Source organism: Schistocerca nitens, chromosome 5 (genome assembly GCF_023898315.1).
Source record: "Schistocerca nitens isolate TAMUIC-IGC-003100 chromosome 5, iqSchNite1.1, whole genome shotgun sequence".
NCBI classification, from domain to species: Eukaryota; Metazoa; Arthropoda; class Insecta; order Orthoptera; family Acrididae; genus Schistocerca; species Schistocerca nitens.
In genome coordinates this window covers 831,747,963-831,770,297 of record NC_064618.1, presented here as the reverse complement: position 1 = coordinate 831,770,297, position 22,335 = coordinate 831,747,963, and the positions used below count along the sequence as shown (strand labels likewise).

At 45.7% G+C, this 22,335-nt stretch overlaps 1 protein-coding gene across 1 annotated transcript in view; it reads left to right on the top strand.

Moving 5' to 3' along the window:
- The window catches only part of LOC126260744 (protein apterous-like), a gene marked incomplete at its 5' end in the record, with an annotated part of 346,928 nt that overhangs the window by 208,742 nt on the left and 115,851 nt on the right, over positions 1 to 22,335 (top strand). The window contains 3 exons of the mRNA XM_049958083.1: positions 13,239 to 13,476; positions 13,567 to 13,623; positions 13,741 to 13,891. Coding sequence (XP_049814040.1) covers positions 13,239 to 13,476; positions 13,567 to 13,623; positions 13,741 to 13,891 — 446 coding nt within the window. The remainder of the gene's footprint in view (positions 1 to 13,238; positions 13,477 to 13,566; positions 13,624 to 13,740; positions 13,892 to 22,335) is intronic.

Genomic DNA, 22,335 nt, shown 5'->3' with positions numbered 1-22,335 from the left:
ACGCGAATGAGCCAGAATGTAGTGAGCAAGTTTATTCTTACCTATTATCTACACAAAAATATCAATAGCACCTGTTTCACAGAGGTTGAGCGGGGTCTCCGAGTAGTAGGGAACTCGAATGAAGTCATCCAACACCATGACCTATTCGAGAAGGAACTTGGAATAAACTAGCATTTCAGAGAAAAGGCAAAGTAGAAAACTGACAAGACAGAAAGAATGCAGGCCCACAGAAAACGAATGAGTGTGTTGTGGATGCGTATTAAAGGTAAAAGAAAGACACGGTCGAAATAACGTCGCCCACAACTCGCCAGAACGAAAGAAGGAGAAGAAGAAGAACGACAGTTCGTGATGTCCTCTTTCTGTATTTATTCTTAGGTATGGAATCAGAGGTTTGTCAACGTAAATGATCATTTTTCCATCTCCTGCGAGATCAGTGGCATCAGAACAATACCACAGCTCTTCATATCAGTCAGTGAATTTCTTAGCACCTGAAACGTACATACACCATTTTCCCCACTACATAAAATCCAATAATGAAATCGATGGAGTCGTATACTTCTTCGCAACTCTTAACTTCCATGATAGCTTATGACCAACCCTTAAATATTTATGATACTTCTTCTGGCTCACTTCTGGTTAAACGGTTGCTTTCACTGTCGAGTATTTGTTTGTTAAAATCACTCCCGCTTAAAGAGATTTCGATTAATTCAGCCAGCAGTAGCCTGGACTCTATGATACGCACAGAACTACGTAACTGGGAAACTATGTCACCAGACATTGCCTTGTTTTTCGCTTTGTTCAGGCTGATTACCAAGTTTAATCGAAGTATGAAATCGCTTGTGAAAAAAAAAAAATTCACGGAAAATGCCGTCTTCTAACCGACGCAGAAGTAACGAGTTTGAAAAAAATGTCTGTTTTTACCCGATGTTTTCTCTTGCGCATTTTACTTGAGGAAGCTACCGCTGCAAGTTACCCTCCACCCTGATGAACTTTCAAACTTTCCTCCTTTTCCGTGAAGCAGAACTAACTCAGGCATTTTATTTTCTCCGTAAACTCTGCTTCCAAAGAGTTCTTACGGTTTGGGTGCACAAAGAGCACTTCAGCCTCCACATTTTTTAATACCTTAGCGGAATGTCGAATCTCTTCCTCAATTTCCGTTTCCTGCTTCCTTGCGAAGTTCTTTAACGTCGACAGGATGCTGGTAGAAGCACGTGGGAGCATGCTAGCAGATATGACCTACAATTAAAGAAAAAAGAACAGAAATTATCTTTTCTATTCTGTGCGTACGTGTTATTATCTTAATTTTACTCATTATATTGACTTTTTATTAGTCTAAAACGAATGCGAATAGTTTTGAGAGATTGTAAATAAGAAAACAATAGCAGAATTGCTAAAAATTCACCCTCACGAAATGCATTTTATACGCGTGTTAGAGCCGTCAGTTGGCGTGATTCTGAGTGACTGCAGCCCAAGGATGTGAAGATATGTATCGTAAGGTGGAAACTACTGTTGGCAGTTTTTGTACCGTCGTACTATACAGTACTACTTAGCGGAGACAATGGTAAAATAAATCCTCCTCCTGAACTCGGCAATAAATCACATGGGGACCTCTAAATCATTCAATTTATGCGACCTAGGTTCTTAACGCTCTTTACCTCTTCAAAATTTCGTGAATGGGCACACCGACGTTTGCGTGCGAGCGTAGAAACGTAAAACTGAGTTGAATTAAGGATGTTTGATTCTCAAATTGGCATTTGTCGGGAACACAGCTCAGGGTTCACCCGACATAATACGGGGAAAACTTAACGGCCCCAACGAAATACTTTAAATTGTTTCTTTCGTTGGGAATACAGTACGGAGCCGTTCTGGCACGTAACGTGAACGCAACCAAAAGGTTTCGTAGAGGGTCGTAATTATATAATGTGGGTAAATTACATTTCTTTCAGTAAATGGAGTTTACACGAAGTATATCGTACGGAGACAAGGAAAGTTTCATATTGTACAAACGCAGTTTGGATGCTTTTATTAATGAACTGTAACTAGGTTTCCCAGTTCGAAAATGGCAACGACGATACGTTTTGAAAGCGAAGCGCCGCGCTCTTACATTTGTGCGCTCAGATAGCAACAACACAGGAAAATGACGCAGAGCTCACCTTCTAGCCCCTTCCTAGGGGGCCGGAAATATTGCGCCCCACGCCTGAGGTCAAGATGGCTGCAGAAAAAAAATTATGAATTTATCAGTGCTTAGCGTGATTCATTATCCCTGTGGTGACGTTGATAACGGACCCTCTTTCCAGAAAAGAGTGCCGCGTCACCCAGCCGTCATTCCGGAGCTTGTTTATTCACTCGTGGCTAACAGCTTCATTAGTTATCAGTGATTTGTCGTCCTTTGCCTGTCGACGGTTTCTGTTGGTTGACGCGCCACGCTTGTGGGAGGAAGCAGACGTAAGAAACCACCAGTAACACACACACACACACACACACACACACACACACACACACACACACACACACACACACACTGCAAGAGCCTTCTAAGTCTGCTGGTATTCACGGAACCGAGTCTTGACTGCTCTCTGGTAACGCCATGGGCTCACATTCGTAGGTAGCGAGCTTCAAATTTCCATCGGACCATGCAGTACAAGTTTATCCGCTCTTTCGAGGGTTAAGCCAGGGTGCTATCTTTGGAAAGGTAGTGACGGAATTCCTCCGCCCTCCTCATCGTATCAGAGTTTGTGCTCCGTTAAGCATAAGGCTGCCGACGATAGCACGATAAACTCCAATCTTCCTTCCTCTGTCCTCAAGTAGAGCATCGGTTGTTCACCCATTACTTTTACAAGCTGGTGCGCAGTTCACAGAATGTTATGCGTTTGCAAGCAGACACGCCACTTTTCAACTTCTGACGAACGCCGTGTGTAATACGAAGAGATTCTTTACCTATCTGTACGTCCCATGTAGTTTCATCCGCGGAAGCTTGAGTTTCTACGTGGAAACCGATCCTATGTAGTACAACACTTGTAAACATGTGTGGAAAGACACTAAGGTTAGACAACGGATGATCACTTCATTGATAACGTAAGCATATACTCATCCAGCAGGGTCGTCTCTGAGAATTTCTCCCAGTTCCGCATCTTTATCGTTGCTGCAAATAGCGTGGACATGCTCTTGTATGAATACAAACAAAAGATCAATTGTTGACATTGTATTCAATAATGTATGGATCGTAGAAAAAATGAGCTTCCTTATTTTACTTTACGTTGTACCATACAGCCTGAGATTAGTACTCTATGAGTTCCAAAATAGGATTACACAGCCGACCTGTTGCACTTAAGTCGTAGGTGCACTGATCTAGGTTTCGACACCTACTAAGGGTGTCTTCATTAGAATGAAATTATGATACATCGTAAAGTTACATTGCTAAAAAGCAATGGTCAAAATTTAGAGCAGCTATGTTGAAGTCAAAAGTGAAATAAAACGTTCTAGCATTTGTCACGTTTGGCCAGCTGGGAACATCAGACCCTGTGAGTTACTGTGGCTGTATAGACCCTGCCATCACAATCACTAAGCTACGTTTCCAAATATTGTAAGAGCAGACGCCTGAATAAGGCGCCGAGGCAATGTTTGTTTCAGCATGAAAATGTGGCCTAAAGAAAGAATGTCCCTTCAAGCTGACAAAGATAACTAAAAGAGAAGAATGTGAAGTTCTGGAAGATAATTCGTCTTGTAAAAAATCTAAATCTAGTTTCAACATTAAAGTACCCGTGGTTGAAGCCGCGTACAGGACCCAGAACAAAATTCACACTCGATGCCTTTGTCGTATATCATACGAGAGATTTCACATATTTCAGTGAGTTGAAAGCAAAGGAAATGCTTAGAACAAACAAAACATTAACATTTATTTGGATTACAAATATACAGTAGAAAACAGAAATGTCTCGAAAGCAGTACACTTTGTACCTTATCGTTCGCGTTTTGTTGTCTTTCAGATGTGAAACAGTGTTGATGTGAACCATATTACAGTGAGGCGACTGTTACGACGCTGAAAAATGCCCATAATAAGCTTATCTGGACGACTGTTTGTGTTCTGTTAACTATCAGTCAAGGCTTTGTCTGTGCCTACGTTTTGTAAATCCAGACTGATATTTCATTTTCAGACATTGTGTTTGTTTCATGGGGAGTCTCATACGAAAATATGGAGATTCCCAATGCAGTTAATAACGAAATCTAACCAGTACAAATAATTCGATAGATAAAAAACACAAAATTCACTACATAAGTTACGACGTCAGGAGCGTTTCTATATCATATTTTGACATGATTATGAGGTACCCTAACCTAGGCGTCCAAAATATTCTTTCAGAGCATTCGTGAATGGTGTGCTGTGCCTTCATTTGAAACACAGAGCAGTTCTAAATTAAGATAGCGATTACAAACGGTCATAACTATTTAATACATTTTGACCATTACGCTAGCGTACTGAATAGCAAGACAGTGAGTGGACATATACAAGCCACAGCTTGAAACCGATTCCACGGGTTAAATATTTCAACAAGATCGAGTTTGGAAGCTGGCACAATTTTAAACCAACATCTGCAGAAATTTGAAATCGGTTGTACTGGACACGAAAGCTCTGTATTCTGCTCTTGGTCACCGAGATCCTCGGTCCTGACACCCATTGTTTTCTTTCTGTGGGGTTATCAGAAAGACCTTGAGTATTTGCCTTCTTTGTTGAAAACAGTTCTAGACATTAAAAGAAGCATTTCTAAGGCGCTCGCCCTCTGTCGCTCCTTACATACTTCAGACTGTATGGTGTGAAAGGAATTATCGTTTTGATGTTGTCCGTGTAACCAAGAGAAGTCGTATGGACGGTATAGACCACTTATAAAAAGTATGAGAAAAACTGAACTTTGTTTTAAATTTTTTAAATTCTAATAAATGTGTCGCCTTTAAGTTACAGCCGTTTGTAATGCCTGTAATCATTCTGAAACGTCCCCTTTGAAAAATCAGTGCACTACTGTGCTGATAAACCCCTTACGTTATTTGATTTTTAAACAGCTCAGCAAAACTGAACGTACTCAGACATTACTCTCTTTACTTACTCTGATCATTACTAAACTGACACACGATATTTTTAGCGCAACGCAATCTGACTTTCAATAATCCCTACAAAAGAATAGCCCTGACTAACAATAACCTATACCTTTCATGAATCACTTACCTCACAAAAATCTTCGTTACTCGAACTACTGCAATACAGCGAGCGCCAATACTGCCAGCTAAGTAAAAGATTCTAACTACTGAAGTCACTAACTACTGATAGGCATAGTTAGCAAATGAAAGATTTTGATAAAGAACAAACAATGTATTTACCTTAGTAGTGTTCAAAAGTCATAATAACAGGAAACATTCCTCACACACAAATAAAGAAAAGATGTTATGTGGACATGTGTCCAGAAACGCTTAATTTCTATGTTAGAGCTCATTTTAGTTTCGTCAGTATGTACTGTACTTCCTTGATTCACAATCAACATGTGTGGACTGAAGAGAATCCGAACGCAATTGTGTAATCACGTCATCAACACAAACTTTCTGTGAACGTTTGGGCAGGCATTGTTGGTGATGTCTTGATTGGGCCCCATGTTCTTCCACTTACGCTGAATGGACCACGTTATCATGATTTCATATGGGATACTCTCCCTGTGCTGCTAGAACATGTGCCTTTACAAGTACGACACAACATGTGGTTCATGCACGATGGAGCTCCTGCACATTTCAGTCGAAGTGTTCGTACGCTTCTCAACAAGATTCGGTGACCGATGGATTGGTAGAGGCGGACCAATTCCATGGCCTCCACGCTCTCCTGACCTCAAACCTCTTAACTTTCATTTATTGGGGCATTTGAAAGGTCTTGTCTACGCAACCCCGGTACCAATGTAGATACTCTTCGTGCTCGTATTGTGGACACCTTTGATACAATACGCCATTCTCCAGCGCTGCATCAGCGCATCAGGGATTCCATGCGATGGAGGGTCGTTGCATACATCCTCGCTAACGGAGGACATTTTGAACATTTCCTGTAACAAAGTGTTTGAAGTCACGCTGGTACGTTCTGTTGCTGTGTGTTTCCATTCCATGATTAATGTGATTTGAAGAGAAGTAATAAAATGAGCTCCAACATGGAAAGTTAGAGTTTCCGGACACATGTCCACATAACATAATTTCTTTCTTTGTGTGTGAGGAATGTTTCCTGAAAGTTTGGCCGTGCCTTTTTGTAACACCATATATATATATATATAAATCCGTTCACGACATCCAGTCTTACAAATTTACTCTCTCTGATGGACACACGTCCAGATGATCCGCTGGCGGCTCACCTCCAACTGCGCAGCGCTACGCGCTGTTCACATCCAACCGCCCAACACTAGAATATTCCAACAATGCAAACCAGCCACAGACTGCACACAGCACATTCAGTGCTTTTCATACAGAGCGCTACGTGGCGTTACCAGTATAAAAACCTAAGCAGCCTACTTACAATTCTAAATTGTCCGCTGTACTTCGGAACGTTAAGATACAACTTGGATTCTAGTGTGAGTAGTCTGTTGTTGTTGTTGTTTGTTGTAGTGGTCTTCAGTCCTGAGACTGGTTTGATGCAGCTCTCCATGCTACTCTATCCTGCGCAAGCTTCTTCATCTCCCAGTACCTACTGCAACCTACATCCTTCTGAATCTGCTTGGTGTATTCATCTCTTAGTCTCCCTCTACGATTTTTACCCTCCACGCTGCCCTCCAATACTAAACTGGTGATCCCTTGATGCCTCAGAACATGTCCTACCAAACGATCCCTTCTTCTAGTCAAGTTGTGCCATGAACTTATCTGCTCCCCAATCCTATTCAACACCTCCTCATTAGTTATGTGATCTACCCATCTAATCTTCAGCATTCTTCTGCAGCACCACATTTCGAAAGCTTCTATTCTCTTCTTGTCTAAACTATTTACCGTCCATGTTGAGTAGTCTATGATGTAGTAAAGCACAGTAAAATGGAAACAAAGGATTTGCCTACTGTACACGTGTGGCAAAGGACGGATGTTTTAATATGAGTCTATCTTCACGGATAGAGAAGAGAATAGTGTTCGTTTTGCGCAGCAGGAGTGGCAGTAAAGCCGGTACCGACAATACCAGGCTACCATTGGTGTATTCCTGGCGGGAGCAGGCCGGCTCGCTGCCTGTCAGATTCCGACTACTTTAAATCGGACTTTGAGCAGACCGAAAGTGAGCAGTGTCCGACAGCAAGGCGACAGGTGTGCGGAAACTGCGGTACGCGGAGGTCCTGGCTTCCAGATCGGCCAGTGGACAGCAGCCGCAGGTTTACGAGGCAGATGGCGGCCGATAGGACGGACGTATGCAAATGCAGTCTCGAGCCGGCAGACAGCTGCTCTAAATCGCGGCGGTGGCGGCGGCGTGCTGCGATCGCAGCCTACCTGCTGGCCGCCGGCCGCTCTGCAGGGTGCCGGCTACTTGCTACCCGCCTGACGAAACACAGGCTGGCTGCGGCGGCCGGCCCTTTCCCCCGCCTCCCTTTTCACTTCTCATTCTAATCTGACAGCCCGACGCCGAGCCACTCCGCGTCGGAGCAGCTCTTTCGTGCTTTCTCTTTGCCGTGTAACCAGCTGTTGACAGCGCGTTTACGACTGACGTGTGAACGTAATATTTCCTAATGAAGGGATACAATATCAGTGACCACCTTCATAAAAAGGTAACGATGGTGATTGGAAATAAGACCACATGACTTTTGAAGCTGTTTCGAAGCTTAATAAAAATGTCTGCAACGAAGAAAAAGAGCCGGCCTGTGTGGCCGAGCGGTTCTAGGCGCTTCAGTCTGGAACCGCGCGACCGCTACGATCACAGGTTCGAATCCTGCCTCGGGCATTGATGTGTGTGATGTCCTTATGTTAGTTAGGTTTAAGTAGTTCTAAGTTCTAGGGGACTGATGACCTCAGATTTTACGTCCTATAGTGCTCAGAGCCATTTGATTTCGAAGAAAAAGAACCACTTGGAATCAAACGTATTTGAAGTTGATATTAACTGTAAGAAGGGATTTGAATTGGCACAGTCATCTAAAAGCAGTATTAGGGAAGGAGAATGGTTAACGTATTTGTGACAAACCTTCTGGGAAACTGAAATGCTTTGTAAAGGAAACCGCAAATAAGACTCTAGTGCGGTCAGCTCTGTTGTTTCAGTTTTTGGAGTAATTACAATGAAATGAACACCCTTAGCTGCTTACAGGCGTTTACATACGTCAACGGGGACTGATGAAAATGTGTGCCCCGACCGGGACTCGAACCCGGGATCTCGTGCTTACACGGCAGACGCTTTATCCATCCGAGCCACCTAGGACACAGAGGATAGCGCGACTGCAGGGATTTATCTCTGGCACGCCTCCCGCGAAACCCACATTTTCAATGTATTGTCCCGCACTACATTCGTAGTGCCCCCGCCCATTATACTCCTTACTCGCGGCGCTGTTTGTGCATTCGCACGGAAGAAGAAGATGGTAAAGTGGCCGGTGAGCCTTAACTATATATATATATATATATATATATATATATATATATATATATATATATATATATATACATATATATGTGTGTGTGTGTGTGTCCGAAAGAACAGATACCATCTTAGTATATATTTGGAGTAATTATCAAGCAGGTATGACACAACAAAAATCGAACGAATCTAAAAACGCGATGCCAGGGTAATCACAGTTCGGAGTAACACAAATACTTGCGGAATTTAAATGGAAATCCTTGGAAGAAACACAATGTAGGTATCATGAAACCCTGTTGGACGAATTTAGAGAACCTGTATTCGATGAACGATGTCACCTTCGTACACTTGGCGTATACGTCATGCGTATGAGATAAGAGAGGTTCGGGGGAGTGCAGAGTCGTATAATCAATCATTTTTCCCTCACTTAATACGTGAATCTCGTACATATTTTTCTTGTCAGTCTACAGCCCTTCAGTGTGTGCTCCTTGGGTTACCTGACAACCCCTCCCCCCCCCCCCCCCGCCCATTTGTACTCAAATATGTTGACGTACTCTAGTGACGCTGTCAAGATCATCTCTCACATAACTTCTGCGGCCGAAATTATGTTACGTGTTATCCACTGCCGAAGGAGTTACCCTTGTTGATGGCGTTCGGCTCGGAGGTAGATCTTTCGAATCTCGGTAGACGAAATCGTTAACGTTCGTTGTGCACGTCTTACGTGCTAAATAGCAAACATTTAGATAACGCTCGTACTCCCTACTGTAGCTTGGGGAGTGTATATGTAGATTTATAATGAGGGCACGAGATTCTGTTTATGATGTTAAGCGTATCTGTAAGTCGTGCCACTATTTTGTAACTGCATACATTTTAAGTATCTCAAGTTTAAGAAAGTACGTAGTTGGGGTAAAACTGAAAATAGTGGGCTTAAATAACTTTACAGAGTAGCAATAGTCAAAGATTATAATTATTAATTTCTATATGTAACTTTTGTGTGTTATTTTCATTATGTTTACCTACGTTTCCGTTAAATATACTTTACTAACATTACGAAAAGACTCGCGTTGCCGCTGAAGGCTGCGTAAAGTAACCTGAGTCATTTTTAAAATATAACCTTAGGTACTTAAATGGAGCATATCGCACTATATGGATATAAGTGAACTTTCTAACTTTATTATTTTTTATTATTGGACTGGCATGATGATTGTTTGGTAAAACAATCACACTACGTCATCATCAGCTTTTAGGAGCGTAATATATATATTCATCTACGTAAACATGTAGCGCGTTATTCACGAAATGGGCTAGAGGAATAGCGGGAAACGTAATCGCTTCCGACACGCAAGTTGCAATTCACAATTAAGTGCCTGGTAGGAGGTTCATCGGATTACAAGTAAATGAAGAAAAGCCCTTTGTCGCAACTAACGGAATTGATTCACAATTCAGTCCCTAAACAAAGTTCACATGAGACGCCAGGTCGAACATGAAAGTCCGCAGCTCGTGGTCGTGCGGTAGCGTTCTCGCTTCGCGCGCCCGGGTTCCCGGGTTCGATTCCCGGCGGGGTCAGGTTCAAAATGGTTCAAATGGCTCTGAGCACTATGGGACTTAACTTCTAAGGTCATCAGTCCCCTAGAACTTAGAACTACTTAAACCTAACTAACCTAAGGACATCACACACATCCATGCCCGAGGCAGGATTCGAACCTGCGACCGTAGCGGTCACGCGGTTCCAGACTGTAGCGCCTTTAACCGCTTGGCCACACCGGCCGGTGGCGGGGTCAGGGATTTTCTCTGCCTCGTGATGACTGGGTGTTGTGTGGTGTCCTTAGGTTAGTTAGGTTTAAGTAGTTCTAAGTTCTAGGGCACTGATGACCATAGATGTCAAGTCCCATAGTGCTCAGAGCCATTTCTTTTCGAACATGAAAACAAAACAGATGCACATGTATAACTCAGTTATGTTATAACTGCACTTGGCCATTTCTGGAAACACGCTGTAACGTTGCAGTAAAGAAATGTGAATAAGGAAAAGGTATCACCCTGTGAGTGCTTGCAGATCTGTTGTGTGTATACTGTCAACCCCGATTACCCTCTGACCGACGACAAACCGAACGAAATGCCCTAATCCCAATTCCAATAATACTGTGGTCAAGTAATACAAGGACGAACACACAACGGCTACACAAACATCTTTTTTATGTGGTTAGAAGTTGTGTACCTTAGCTAGAGTGGTTGTTAAAAATCAGTTCCACATTTCTGTGTGTATTTTTACAATAAACGGACGTGTTAAATTGTCTTATACAGTGCTGCGAAGTGGATAATCACTACTCTCTCTCTCTCTCTCTCTCTCTCTCTCTCTCTCTTTTGCGTGTAAGGGGGGTGAGGGCTGTTCGTCCGTGTGCCACACATTAAGGTCTGCGTCCCTTGGCGGAGCGAACAACTGAAGATTTTAAGTCAATGTAATAAAAAGTTGAGGCCATTTATGACAGGTATTTTGATACTAGCAAACTCATCAAAACCTATAGGGTACTTCCAGATGACCTAGAATCATGGAATTTTGCAAGAAGCAAGGTTTTACAGTAGAAGTAAAGGAAATAATCAGTAAATTGTTGATTTGTAATTATATCACACGAAGCAAATAATTCTTTTGTCATTCGTTATCCGACTTCAGTCCTCGAAAGTCTTAGAGTTTCCAGGACCGATGTCTTGCCAGTATCAAAGTCGATAACAAGCATAGGCTCTGCATTCCCGGGATGGATTAACTGTCTATACAGAGTGTTTAGAAATTCCCGTTACCAGCTTCTAGCACTTGAAGAGGGAATTGAGTATATAATATTTTTAGTAGGAATCCATCTCCGGAAAGGTACCGTTTCCGTTCTACGACGGATTCCGTCCAGATTTTTAACTCATCCACTTCTGCTTGAAGAACGGCGAGACGCAGCACAGTTACTTGGTAACAGTTCGAAAGGAAAGATTACACAACATCCCTTTATGAAGGAATCACATTTGTTTTTATTAACACTTGAACATCACGTGTTGACATTATTGCAAATCACAAAAGAACCCAGCATACTGTACGTACGGAACAGTACTGATTCATTACAACAGTGGCTCGATATGGCGATTACCAACGCTGTCACAGACATTGTACCTACGAAGCGTATTCTGGTATTCTGCATCGCACTTGGTGTCTCTTCATTTTCTAGTGCAGCGGCCAAAAATCGCGTCAGCAGATGTTCCTCTGTCTCTACAGGAGTTTCGTGAAGTAAACGTAGCGTACGCACAAGTGGTAGTCCACAGCAGGTAAACACGGCGACTACGGCGGCCACGCTGTTGGACCACTTCTGCCTGTTCATCTTTCACCATATGGTATGTTGAGATGCATCCGAACCGCACGTGAGAAGTGAGATGGTGCATCATCACGCTGAAACCACATTTCCTGACGGACATTCAGTGGCACGTGATCCTGTCTATCCTACTGCAAACCAGGACAAGCAACTCTTGAGACTTTTCTCTTTCCTGCAGCAGAAGTGGATGCCCTAACCATCCTAGAATTTCCTTTTCCACGGTACGTTTCCAGACAGGGGTTCCTATTGAACATACTACATACTCACTCATCTCTACTGTAATGGGGTGACCGGAGCGGGTGACGTGGTCGGGGTTGTAGGGTGTGGCTGGGTAGAAGAAGGTGGCTGTTTTTGGCAATCTTCCTCTTTATTGTTGGTTCTCCCAATACATTTTCGGTAGCTCAGCCCCACCACTCGTGTCGTCTTGGACACGTGCTGATGCACGCAGCCCGGGGAACGCGACGCCGGGCTCGGTCAGCGGCTGTGCAGGTGGTAGGGGGCGGCCCAGCTCGCAGACGCGGCGGCTCGTGACGACGCCGGGAGTCGCCGGTGCAGCAGCGGGCAACGCCCCCCGCCGACCGGTCCTCGGAGACAGCGTCACCGATGATGACGACGTGACAGCGACCGAAAGCCCAGTCGGTCGGACCGAATGCCGACGTCCCACCTCTGATGCCCTTAAATAGTGCAGACCACTGCTGAATCCGCCGGTTACGCGGCGGCGTGTTGATTAGAAGGTTCTCGACGAGTTGGCTAACGCAACCGCGCCACACGCGGCCCGCGCCTGAGTAATTCTGCTAATGCTGCGTTCTGATGGCTGCCTCGCACGTACACACATACCGATGCTCGTTCGAAAACTGTGTCACCTGCATAACGCGCCGGTCGGCCTTCGTCCGCCGTCTGCCGTCAGGCTGGCGCATCGCGCACTGAAACACACTAAATCACAATTTCGCACCGTATTTCCTAAAAATAACCCCTTGTCCTCTACACTACAGGTCCTAGAAGTCTGTTAAGGGAATTCCGAACACCCTAAATACATAATAAAGTTTATATATAATCCTTGGAGCCCGAGTCCTACTCACACGTGACCATTTTTTCTTGTATAGTCCCTACAATGTACACAAACAGTGCACCACTGCACAGTGTTATGGTTTGTTCACAGTATGTTTTCGCCATGCTACTGCCTTGTGTAAGTTCCCTGTCTTCTTTCCGATTTGTTTCTCACAGTGCCTGGATTTCATTGTTTTTAAATCTGTGACTGTTTTGTTGTCGTAGCTGTCTAGTTTACTGTTCGTACGCAGCACGACTTGCGCCCGCGCTCACTGTGCGCTCCTCTCTGCCGGCAGGCTGTTCGGCGTGCGGCGGTGCGCGCGCTGCCACGCGGCCATCCTGCCCACGGAGCTGGTGCTGCGCGCCCGGGACCTGGTCTTCCACGTGCACTGCTTCAAGTGCGCCGCGTGCGACGCGCTGCTCACCAAGGGCGACCACTACGGGATGCGCGACGCGGCCGTCTTCTGCCGGCTGCACTACGAGCTGCGCTGCGAGGCGCCGCCCGCCCCCGCGCCCGCCCCCGGCCCGCTGCCGGCGCCGCCCCCGCACTTCGCGCCGCCCGCCTGCCCGGCCCCTCCGCCGCCGCCGCCACCGCCGCCCCCGCCCCCGCCGCCGACGCAGCAGCCGCCCTTCCCGTCGCCCGAGTTCCTCCCGCACGCGCACCCCCACCCGCACCACCACGGCCACGCTCACCCGCACACGCACACGCACACGCACCCGCACCCGCACGTCCACCCCCACCCGCACGCGCACCACCCGCACGGCCTGGCCGGGCCGCCGCCCCTGTCCGTCCCGACGCCGCCCGCGGCGGCGCCGCCCCCCGTCCACGACCCCAGCAAGCTCGGCTTCTTCAACGGCGGCGGGGGCGGCGGCGCGACGACGGCGCGCCAGAAGGGCCGGCCGCGGAAGCGCAAGACCAAAGAGCTCGAGCACATGACCGCTAGTCTCGGTGAGTACCCGCTACCCGCTACGTGCTGCCATTGCAGCACTTCGTGAACGCTCACTCGACCCATGTAGTCCTGCACTGAACCAGATAGCCATTTAACACGAGACCCGTAAACGTAGGATGATGATGTTGTTGTTGTTGTTGTTGTCGTCGTCGTCTTCAGTCCGGAGACTGGTTTGATGCAGCTCTCCATGCTACCCTATCCTGCGGAAGCTTCTTCATCTCCCAGTACTTATTGCAACCTGCATCCTTCCGAATATGCTTAGTGTACTCATCTCTTGGTCTCCCTCTACGATTTTTACCCTCCAAGCTGCCCTCAAATACTAAATTGGTGATCCCTCGATGCCTCAGAACATGTCCTACCAACCGGTCCCTTCTTCTGGTCAAGTCGTGCCACAAACTCCTCTTCTTCCCAATTCTATTCAATACCTCCTCAGTCCGCAGCTCGTAATCGTGTGGTAGCGTTCTCACTTCCCACGCCCGGGTTCCCGGGTTTGATTCCCGGCGGGGTCAGCGATTTTCTCTGCCTCGTGATGACTGGGTGTTGTGTGATGTCCTTAGGTTAGTTAGGTTTAAGTAGTTCCAAGTTCTAGGGGACTGATGACCATAGATGTTAAGTCCCATGATTAGCTTTGTATGGAGTGTAGCCATGAATGGAAGTCAAACATGGACGATAAATAGTGTGAACAAGAAGAGAATACAAGCTTTCGAAATGTGGTGCTACAGAGGAATGCTGAAGATTAGATGGGTGGATCACATAACTAATGAGGAGGTATTCAAAAATGGTTCAAATGGCTCTAATCATAAAGCTTTAATTGTTAAGGCTTTGACAAATTGCCTGTTGGCTTCTGCCACGGGTTCTTCGGCGGACGCTTGTTTCCTAACAGCACGAGTGGCCAGCATTATCAATGCTTTACCCTCCATTTCTGTTGGTGGACTGGAGTCGAACTCGCGAATTCACTCTTTACAAAGGAAAGCATTACAGTAATGACACTAACATTAGTAGGTAATCGGCAAAATATGCAGGCAAATATGCTTTACTTAAGTTTTTTATGTCATTTGTTAAAAGGGCACAGTAACATTACCAGGTGGTTCACTGAGTACTACTGCGCAACTGGCTGAAATGATTAAAATACAAGTACTCAGCCATGCAGTAAAAGGTAGTTACATAGACTAAGTGCTGGCCGGAGTGGCCGAGCGGTTCTAAGCGCTACAGTTTGGAACCGCGCGACTGCTACGGTCGCAGGTTCGAATCCTGCCTCGGGCATGGATGTGTGTGATGTCCTTAGGTTAGTTAGGTTTAAGTAGTTCTAAGTTCTAGGGGACTGATGACCTCAGAAGTTAAGACCCACAGTGCTCAGAGCCATTTGAACCATTTGAACATAAAGAACTCGTGTACACACCTCTGATACTGTCTGCTCCTCCCTATACACACAATACTGGCTATGTACGGAAGAGAGTTAACTACGACTTGCACCAAAAATGAGGGAAGCACTGAGTGACAACACACACACACACACACACACACACACACACACACACACACACACACACACACACACACACGGCTCAAGGTGCTGTCCTACTACGCGCTTTCCAGTACCTGGCACCAACAGACTGCTGTATAGGAACCAGCTCCTTGTGTGCTGTTCTTCCACTGACTGGACGGCACACTCTTCTTGTTGGCCACGGGTGAGACCACGGCTACCCTGGCTTGCTTCAAATCCGGCCTGTGCAGATGCTCGGCGGTGCTCCTGAGTTCCCTCCGATGTTACTCGCTCGGTCGTACTCCCTCTTCTCCAGGGTGCGTCCAGGTACCCCGCACGCCGCGCTGACAGAGTTAGCGCGACTTTTAAAAGTGCCGCATCTGAGGACGTGTTCTGACAGCAGAGTGTTTTTGCGTGAAACTTTCTGTGTTGACTTTGAATTGCATTCCTGTTTCTTCGTACGTTAATTGCCAACGGCAATTGCTAGTAGCCAGCTGAAGGCGGTGTGCTGAACCGTTAACCAGGGGATATATCCACTCCATTGGTCGTGTCAAGGATTTTTTCCTGTAAATGTTCAGATAGCTTCAGCGCCTTCGAGTTGTAGAATGTAAACCTGTCTGAGGGGTTAAAGCGAGGCTGGCTACCCTTTTTTAACGCTTTCAGGTCTGAATCTTTTCTGGAGGAAGGAAAATTTTTCTTTATGTTGTAACGGTCGTAGGTGAGTTTTTAATGATTCTAGATGCAAGATTTATATAAAAATATGTACTCGCTTTCAAAACATACTTTGCACATTTTATGGTCTAAAATAACTTTATGGTCTAAAATGACTAATTACGAAATATTCATTAGAATAAATAGTAAAATGATCATTCAGTAATTACCATGCGAAATAACGATAACAGTGAAACTTCCTGGCAGATTAGAACTCTGTGCCGGACCCAGATTCGAACTCGGGACCTTTGCCTTTCGCGGTCAAGTGCTCTACCAACTGAGCTACCCAAGCACGACTCACGCCCCGTCCTCACAGCTTTACTTCTGCCAGTAGAAAACGAACACAGACAAGTCTGTAAACCTAAAGAAACACACGGAAAACGAACAATCGGACAATTGTATACAGAAACCTCACACGACACCCGATTATGCCAAAGTTAGTAGCGAAGAAATAACAAAGGACAACACACCAAAAAAGTATGACACAAAAAGATGCACAGGATATATAAAACCAGTGAACTTTGTGTCTGGAGGGATAATTAACCCTGCAGATCACACACAACAAAGCATAACACCTCAACAACACAATGAAACACAACAGATGACCGGAAGTAATGAAACAAAAAAGAAAAAGGTAGTAGTCCTTGACACAACCCTACTTGCAGGTGATCACGATAGTGACGATGAGTGTACAGATAACGATAGTAAAAAGAAAGGTGACGACAGTGTAACAGGTAGTGTAAGCATAAGAAAAAGTAGTGGTGAAAGAAGAAGAGCCGCAGGTAGCAGCTCATCAGCCTCCGCATCACTGAAGACGGAACAAGACACCACACCGGTGACATCTGCACTTCGTGATAAATATAAAGGAATCATTCCATATGTAGAAAAAGAACAGAAGGGAAAAGTCGGTCAAACACCATGGCATGCCGACTACAACAATGTAGAACTAAACTTAAGACTAAGTAGGCTAGAACATAAGGACACTTTCATCACAGCACAAAGACTACTTACTAGACTCCTTCACCCACTTGGCAGTTATGTATGCTTCCCGACCACCGAACAATCTGACAGAATGACATTAAAGACAGAAAACATACCTACAGACCCAGCGGAGCTAGAAAAATTAGTCATATTAGCGTGTAGTCGGAGGGGGGAAACATATAATCCACAACAGGTGTACAAGGACCAAGTGAGGGCACATGGCAGAACTGACTTTGACTACTCGCAAACAGGACACAAATTCTACCTTCATGTGAAACACCCATGAGAGTATTACAACTTAATGCTAATAGAAGCACACTCGTTAGTGCAGAACTGCCGCGAGTAGCACTAGACTTGCAGGCGGATATTCTCTGCCTCCAAGAACCATACGTAACAACCCAGGGAAACTTAACTAACTTACCCTGGGACGCTGTCACAATTTCAGACAGTCGAAATTACAAGGCTGCCATAGTTGTCCTTAACAATACTTTAAATATCACTAAGATTACGCAGCTATGTAACAGCCACCTGGCCACGGCAGAAATAACCAAGGGTCGAGACACATGGGTGGTCTCATCACTATACGCACAGTACAGTGACAACGTAGAGCCATATCTACATATGATACAAGACATTGCTGAGTACTCTAGAAATAAGAACCTAATTATATGTGCAGACATCAACGCTAAATCCACACTATGGCACTCAGACAGAACGGACGACAGAGGACGGAAAGTCAACGACGTCATACAGGAGACGCAACTACATATCATAAACGAAGACGGACCTACACCCACATATAGAGGTGCAGACGGATCTGCCACCAAAATCGACATTACTCTGGCGAATGACAGAACTTTAGGACGACTGCAAAGATGGACCATACACGACTCTCTAACCACAAGTGATCACAACATAATAGAAATAAAACTCACAACAAACAACTATCGCACCATACACAACACAACACACTTCAACTTTAAACGAGCAAATTGGGACAGACTACAACAAATTGTTCAAAATGAGAATATATACAACATACAGGGTAGCGTGGACTACAGAGCACACAAACTGACACAAGTCATCCAAATAGCACAAGAAACAGCAATACCTACGCGCAAACACAGTAAACAACGGGAAACACCTTGGTCAGACGAACTAACCAGACTCAAACGAGACATGACAAGGAAACGCAAACTATATCAGAGGACATGGATACAAAGAGACAAACTACTAAGACTAGCTGCATATAGGGAAGCCAAAGAACTCTTCAAAAAGACATTACTTGAGACTAGGAAAGAACACTGGGAGAGCTACTTGACCACACACACACAACAGAATATCTGGGGGGAACAATACAAGATCCTGACAGATAAAATAAAGACCCCACTGGCATTGAGCACGCTACGGCAGGATGACGGCACAATGACAGAGGGATGGAGAAACACAGCGCAATATCTGCTGAACAAACTCCTCCCGGAAGATGCCATAGACACAGACACACAGGAACAGATTACACTCAGACAAGAACTTCTTGAACAGTATAACACCGACGCCGTCACCTGTCCTTTTGCGCAAGAGGAAGTTGCGGTAGCGATAAGAGAGCTAAAGAATAAGAAAGCACCTGGACCCGACAGGATCCATGCAGAAGTGCTTAAGAGGCTAGCACCACAGATCACCCCATACTTAACTGAACTACTAAATGACGCCTTAAGGCTAGGCCGTGTACCGACAGTCTGGAAAACCTCAAATGCAGTAATCATACGGAAATCTTCGGACAGAGACCAATCAGATCCGAAATCCTACAGACCTATATGCCTCATAAACACCATGGCAAAAATCCAAGAGAGGCTACTGTGTGACCGCTTGCAGGCTCACAGAACCCTACTTGGAATGAACCCTCACCAGTTCGGATTTCGGAAAGGAAAAAGCATCGATGATGCAATAAACAGAGCCTTAGAAATTACACAAAACACAGATACAACATACTCTTTGGCAATCATGATTGACATCGCAGGAGCATTTGATAACCTGTGGTGGCCAGCACTGTTTCTGAGGTTACGCCAGATGGAGGTACCCGCAGCCCTATACAACAGTCTATTAGACTACTGCAGAGATAGAATAGTGGAATGGCGTGTGGGCAACCGGAAGGTAATAAGGAAAATTACCAAAGGATGCCCACAGGGTTCGATCTGTGGACCCATCTTCTGGGACATAATTTTTGAACCTCTTCTGCAACTGCTGGAGGAGGATATGAGGACAGACGGTGCTGTCGCCTATGCAGATGACCTACTGGTGGTTATCTCAGCAAACACAAGAGCCCAGCTAGAGGAGAAGGCGAGTGGCATACTTCAAACAATAACACAGTGGTGTAACACAAACAAGCTCAAGATAGCGGGTAACAAAACAACATACACACTACTAAAAGGACAACTCAGACGCAATCCATCAATTAAAATACAGAACAAGAACATAAAGAGAATGACGGTAACCCGCTACTTGGGCGTTTACATAGATGAGAAGCTGAACTTCCATGAACACATAAGAATAACAACAGACAAGGCAGAAAAATTACTACATAAACTGGCAAGGATTAATTCAGGACAATTCAGACTTCCTTTGTCAGTCACACGAACCTACCACTGCGCACTCTTCGAATCAGTGCTAAGTTTTGCGGCCAGTACATGGGCGCACAGACTCAACCTCGTCACAAACAGAACAGCGGTTAGGCGAGGGCAGAGAAGCGTCCTTCTGCGACTATCGGGAGCCTTTGGCACCACATCAGTTGAAGCACTGTGTGTCGTGCTAGGAATCTTCCCGATAGATATCACAATCAAATATCGGGCCGCTCTGTACTGGTTAAAGATGGGTAGACTAGACCAAGTCAACATATTGACTGGTTCCCCGCTGAACAATAAGCGGGACCTCAAAAAATGGAAAATTGACACATGGCAACAGGAATGGGGCACAAGTGATAAGGGACGGAGAGTCTATACATTTTTTCCGAACATAACGGAAAGGTTAAGAATGAAACATGCCGATCCTAGCCGTGGCATGGTGCATTTCTTGACTGGCCACGGACCTTATCCCACGCACTTGAATCGCGTGAGTCTCAGAGACACACCAACGTGTACATGTGGGGGAATGGGAACCCCCGAACACACAATCCTATTCTGCGGGAGATACAGACAGCACAGGAACACACCTGGGATACAACACTTACAAACAGGGGAACACATATACGATGCGATCAGAACACCTGAACTTTGGGACATACTGAACGCACTAAGAGACAAAATTTCTGACGAATGCTACAAAGAGTACAGGAACAGAAGACCACACAGACAATAAACCAATATGCAGCACCCAGACATACACCATAGTGTGGAAGAGCTAAACCAAGTCGAGACATAAAACAACTGACATGCAATCGACTCACATACGTAGACCTGTATCAGATAATAGATTAATGTATGAAATTACGCATAAACAGTGTCGGCGCACCGTCGCAATAGCCATCAGCTACCACGGCACTCTAAACCTGTATATAAAAACTACATAGAGCATAAATAGAGATATCAATTCACTACAAATAGAATAGAACTCCCTAGGCTAAGCATAGGAGACTGAGGATCAGAGGCTTGAAGATAAATTCCAAGGCGCTCATCCTCAGTCCCCTACGGTGGTGGGACTATCATCTCTTCTTTCCTATCGTCTTCTCTCCTCTTCAGTCTAAACTATTCCATGTACTTCTTTCTTCTAATAAAATTTAATTTTGTAAAATTTCTGTTAAATCGGTTTTGGGAAAGCTGCCAAAGTAAAAAAAGAAAAAAAAAAAAAAAGACCCGCCTCCACGTGGCGGGACACGGGCAACGGTGCGACAGGATGCGGAAACTGGTGTGAGTTTCGTCAACTACATCAGCATCAGTACACCTGTCGTAGCGGCTAAGTGGTCAAAACAGACCCACCTTAAGCATTTAGGTGGTGGGTCGTAAAATCAGGGCGGCAAGTGAAAAAAAAAAAAAAATTCTCGTCTCCTACCTTCCAAACTTTACAGAGGCTCTCCTGCGAACCTTGCAGAACTAGAACGTCTGAAAGAAAGGATATTGCGGAGACATAGCTTAGACACAGCCTGGGGGATGTTTCCAGAATGGGATTTTCACTCTGCAGCGGAGTGTACGCTGATATGAAACTTCCAGGCAGATTAAAGTGTGCCGGACCGAGACTCCAATTCGGGACCTTTGCCTTTCGCAGGCAAGTGTTCTACCAACTGAGCTACCCAAGCACGACTCACGCCCCGTCCTCACAGCTTTAGTTCTGCCACAGTATTCAGTTATACAGTGGAATGTAGCGGACCAACTACATCCATGTATTCCGGTGGTCAGAGCTGCTGCGCACTGCTATCTTGACTTTTCATTGTGGTGCCCAACAGTTGGCAGCACTTCAACGTCATGAAAAGGTTGAAAATTCGGGTTTCCATTGGGGAAAAATACATAGGGGAAGTTGGTGTAGCCAGAGCGTCTGAAAGGGTTCAAAATGGTTCAAATGGCTCTGAGCACTATGGGACTTAACATCTGAGGTCATCAGTACCCTAGAACTTAGATCTAGTTAAACCTAACTCACCTAAGGACATCACACGGTCGCGCGGTTCCAGACTGAAGCGCGTAGAACCGCTCGGCCACATCGGCCGGCTCTGAAAGGGTCAAGAGACTGATTTGGTGATGTATCAGTGTAGATAAATAGTGGGGCCCCGCCAATGAACGTTACCAGCTGAATCCACGTACCTACATTCCGAAGGGGGTGGTGGGTTCATACAGCGGTCGTGATTCCACAGAGACTCCGAGGCTCGGAGAGAGGGAGCGTTTCACATATTAGGCTCTAAAGGTGCACCCTGTTGAGAGATGTCAGTTTCACACGGCATGCCTCGTCATACCGCCACTTCTCGGTCGGGGGAGTTCTTGCGCGGGCTTCTTACCGGAAGTGGATACACCGGCAGCGGTGAGGGCAGCCCGCGTTGTGCGCGCCCGACGGTGACGCCGCCCGAAAAAGCGAGCGGGGGTGGGCGCTGTCGGCCGCACACGCGCCCAGCGTGACGCGTGTGGTGGCGGCAGAAAAACACGGCAGGCGCCCTCCGTCCGCAGTGTTTGTCCAGCGGCCGGCAAGAAGTCCCGCCGTGCTCGGCAGGCCGGAAAGGAAGGAAGCCGCTGGCACGGAACGCGTGGCGTGGCCGCTGCTCTGGAGTGGCGCTTGACTCTTCATACCGCCAAG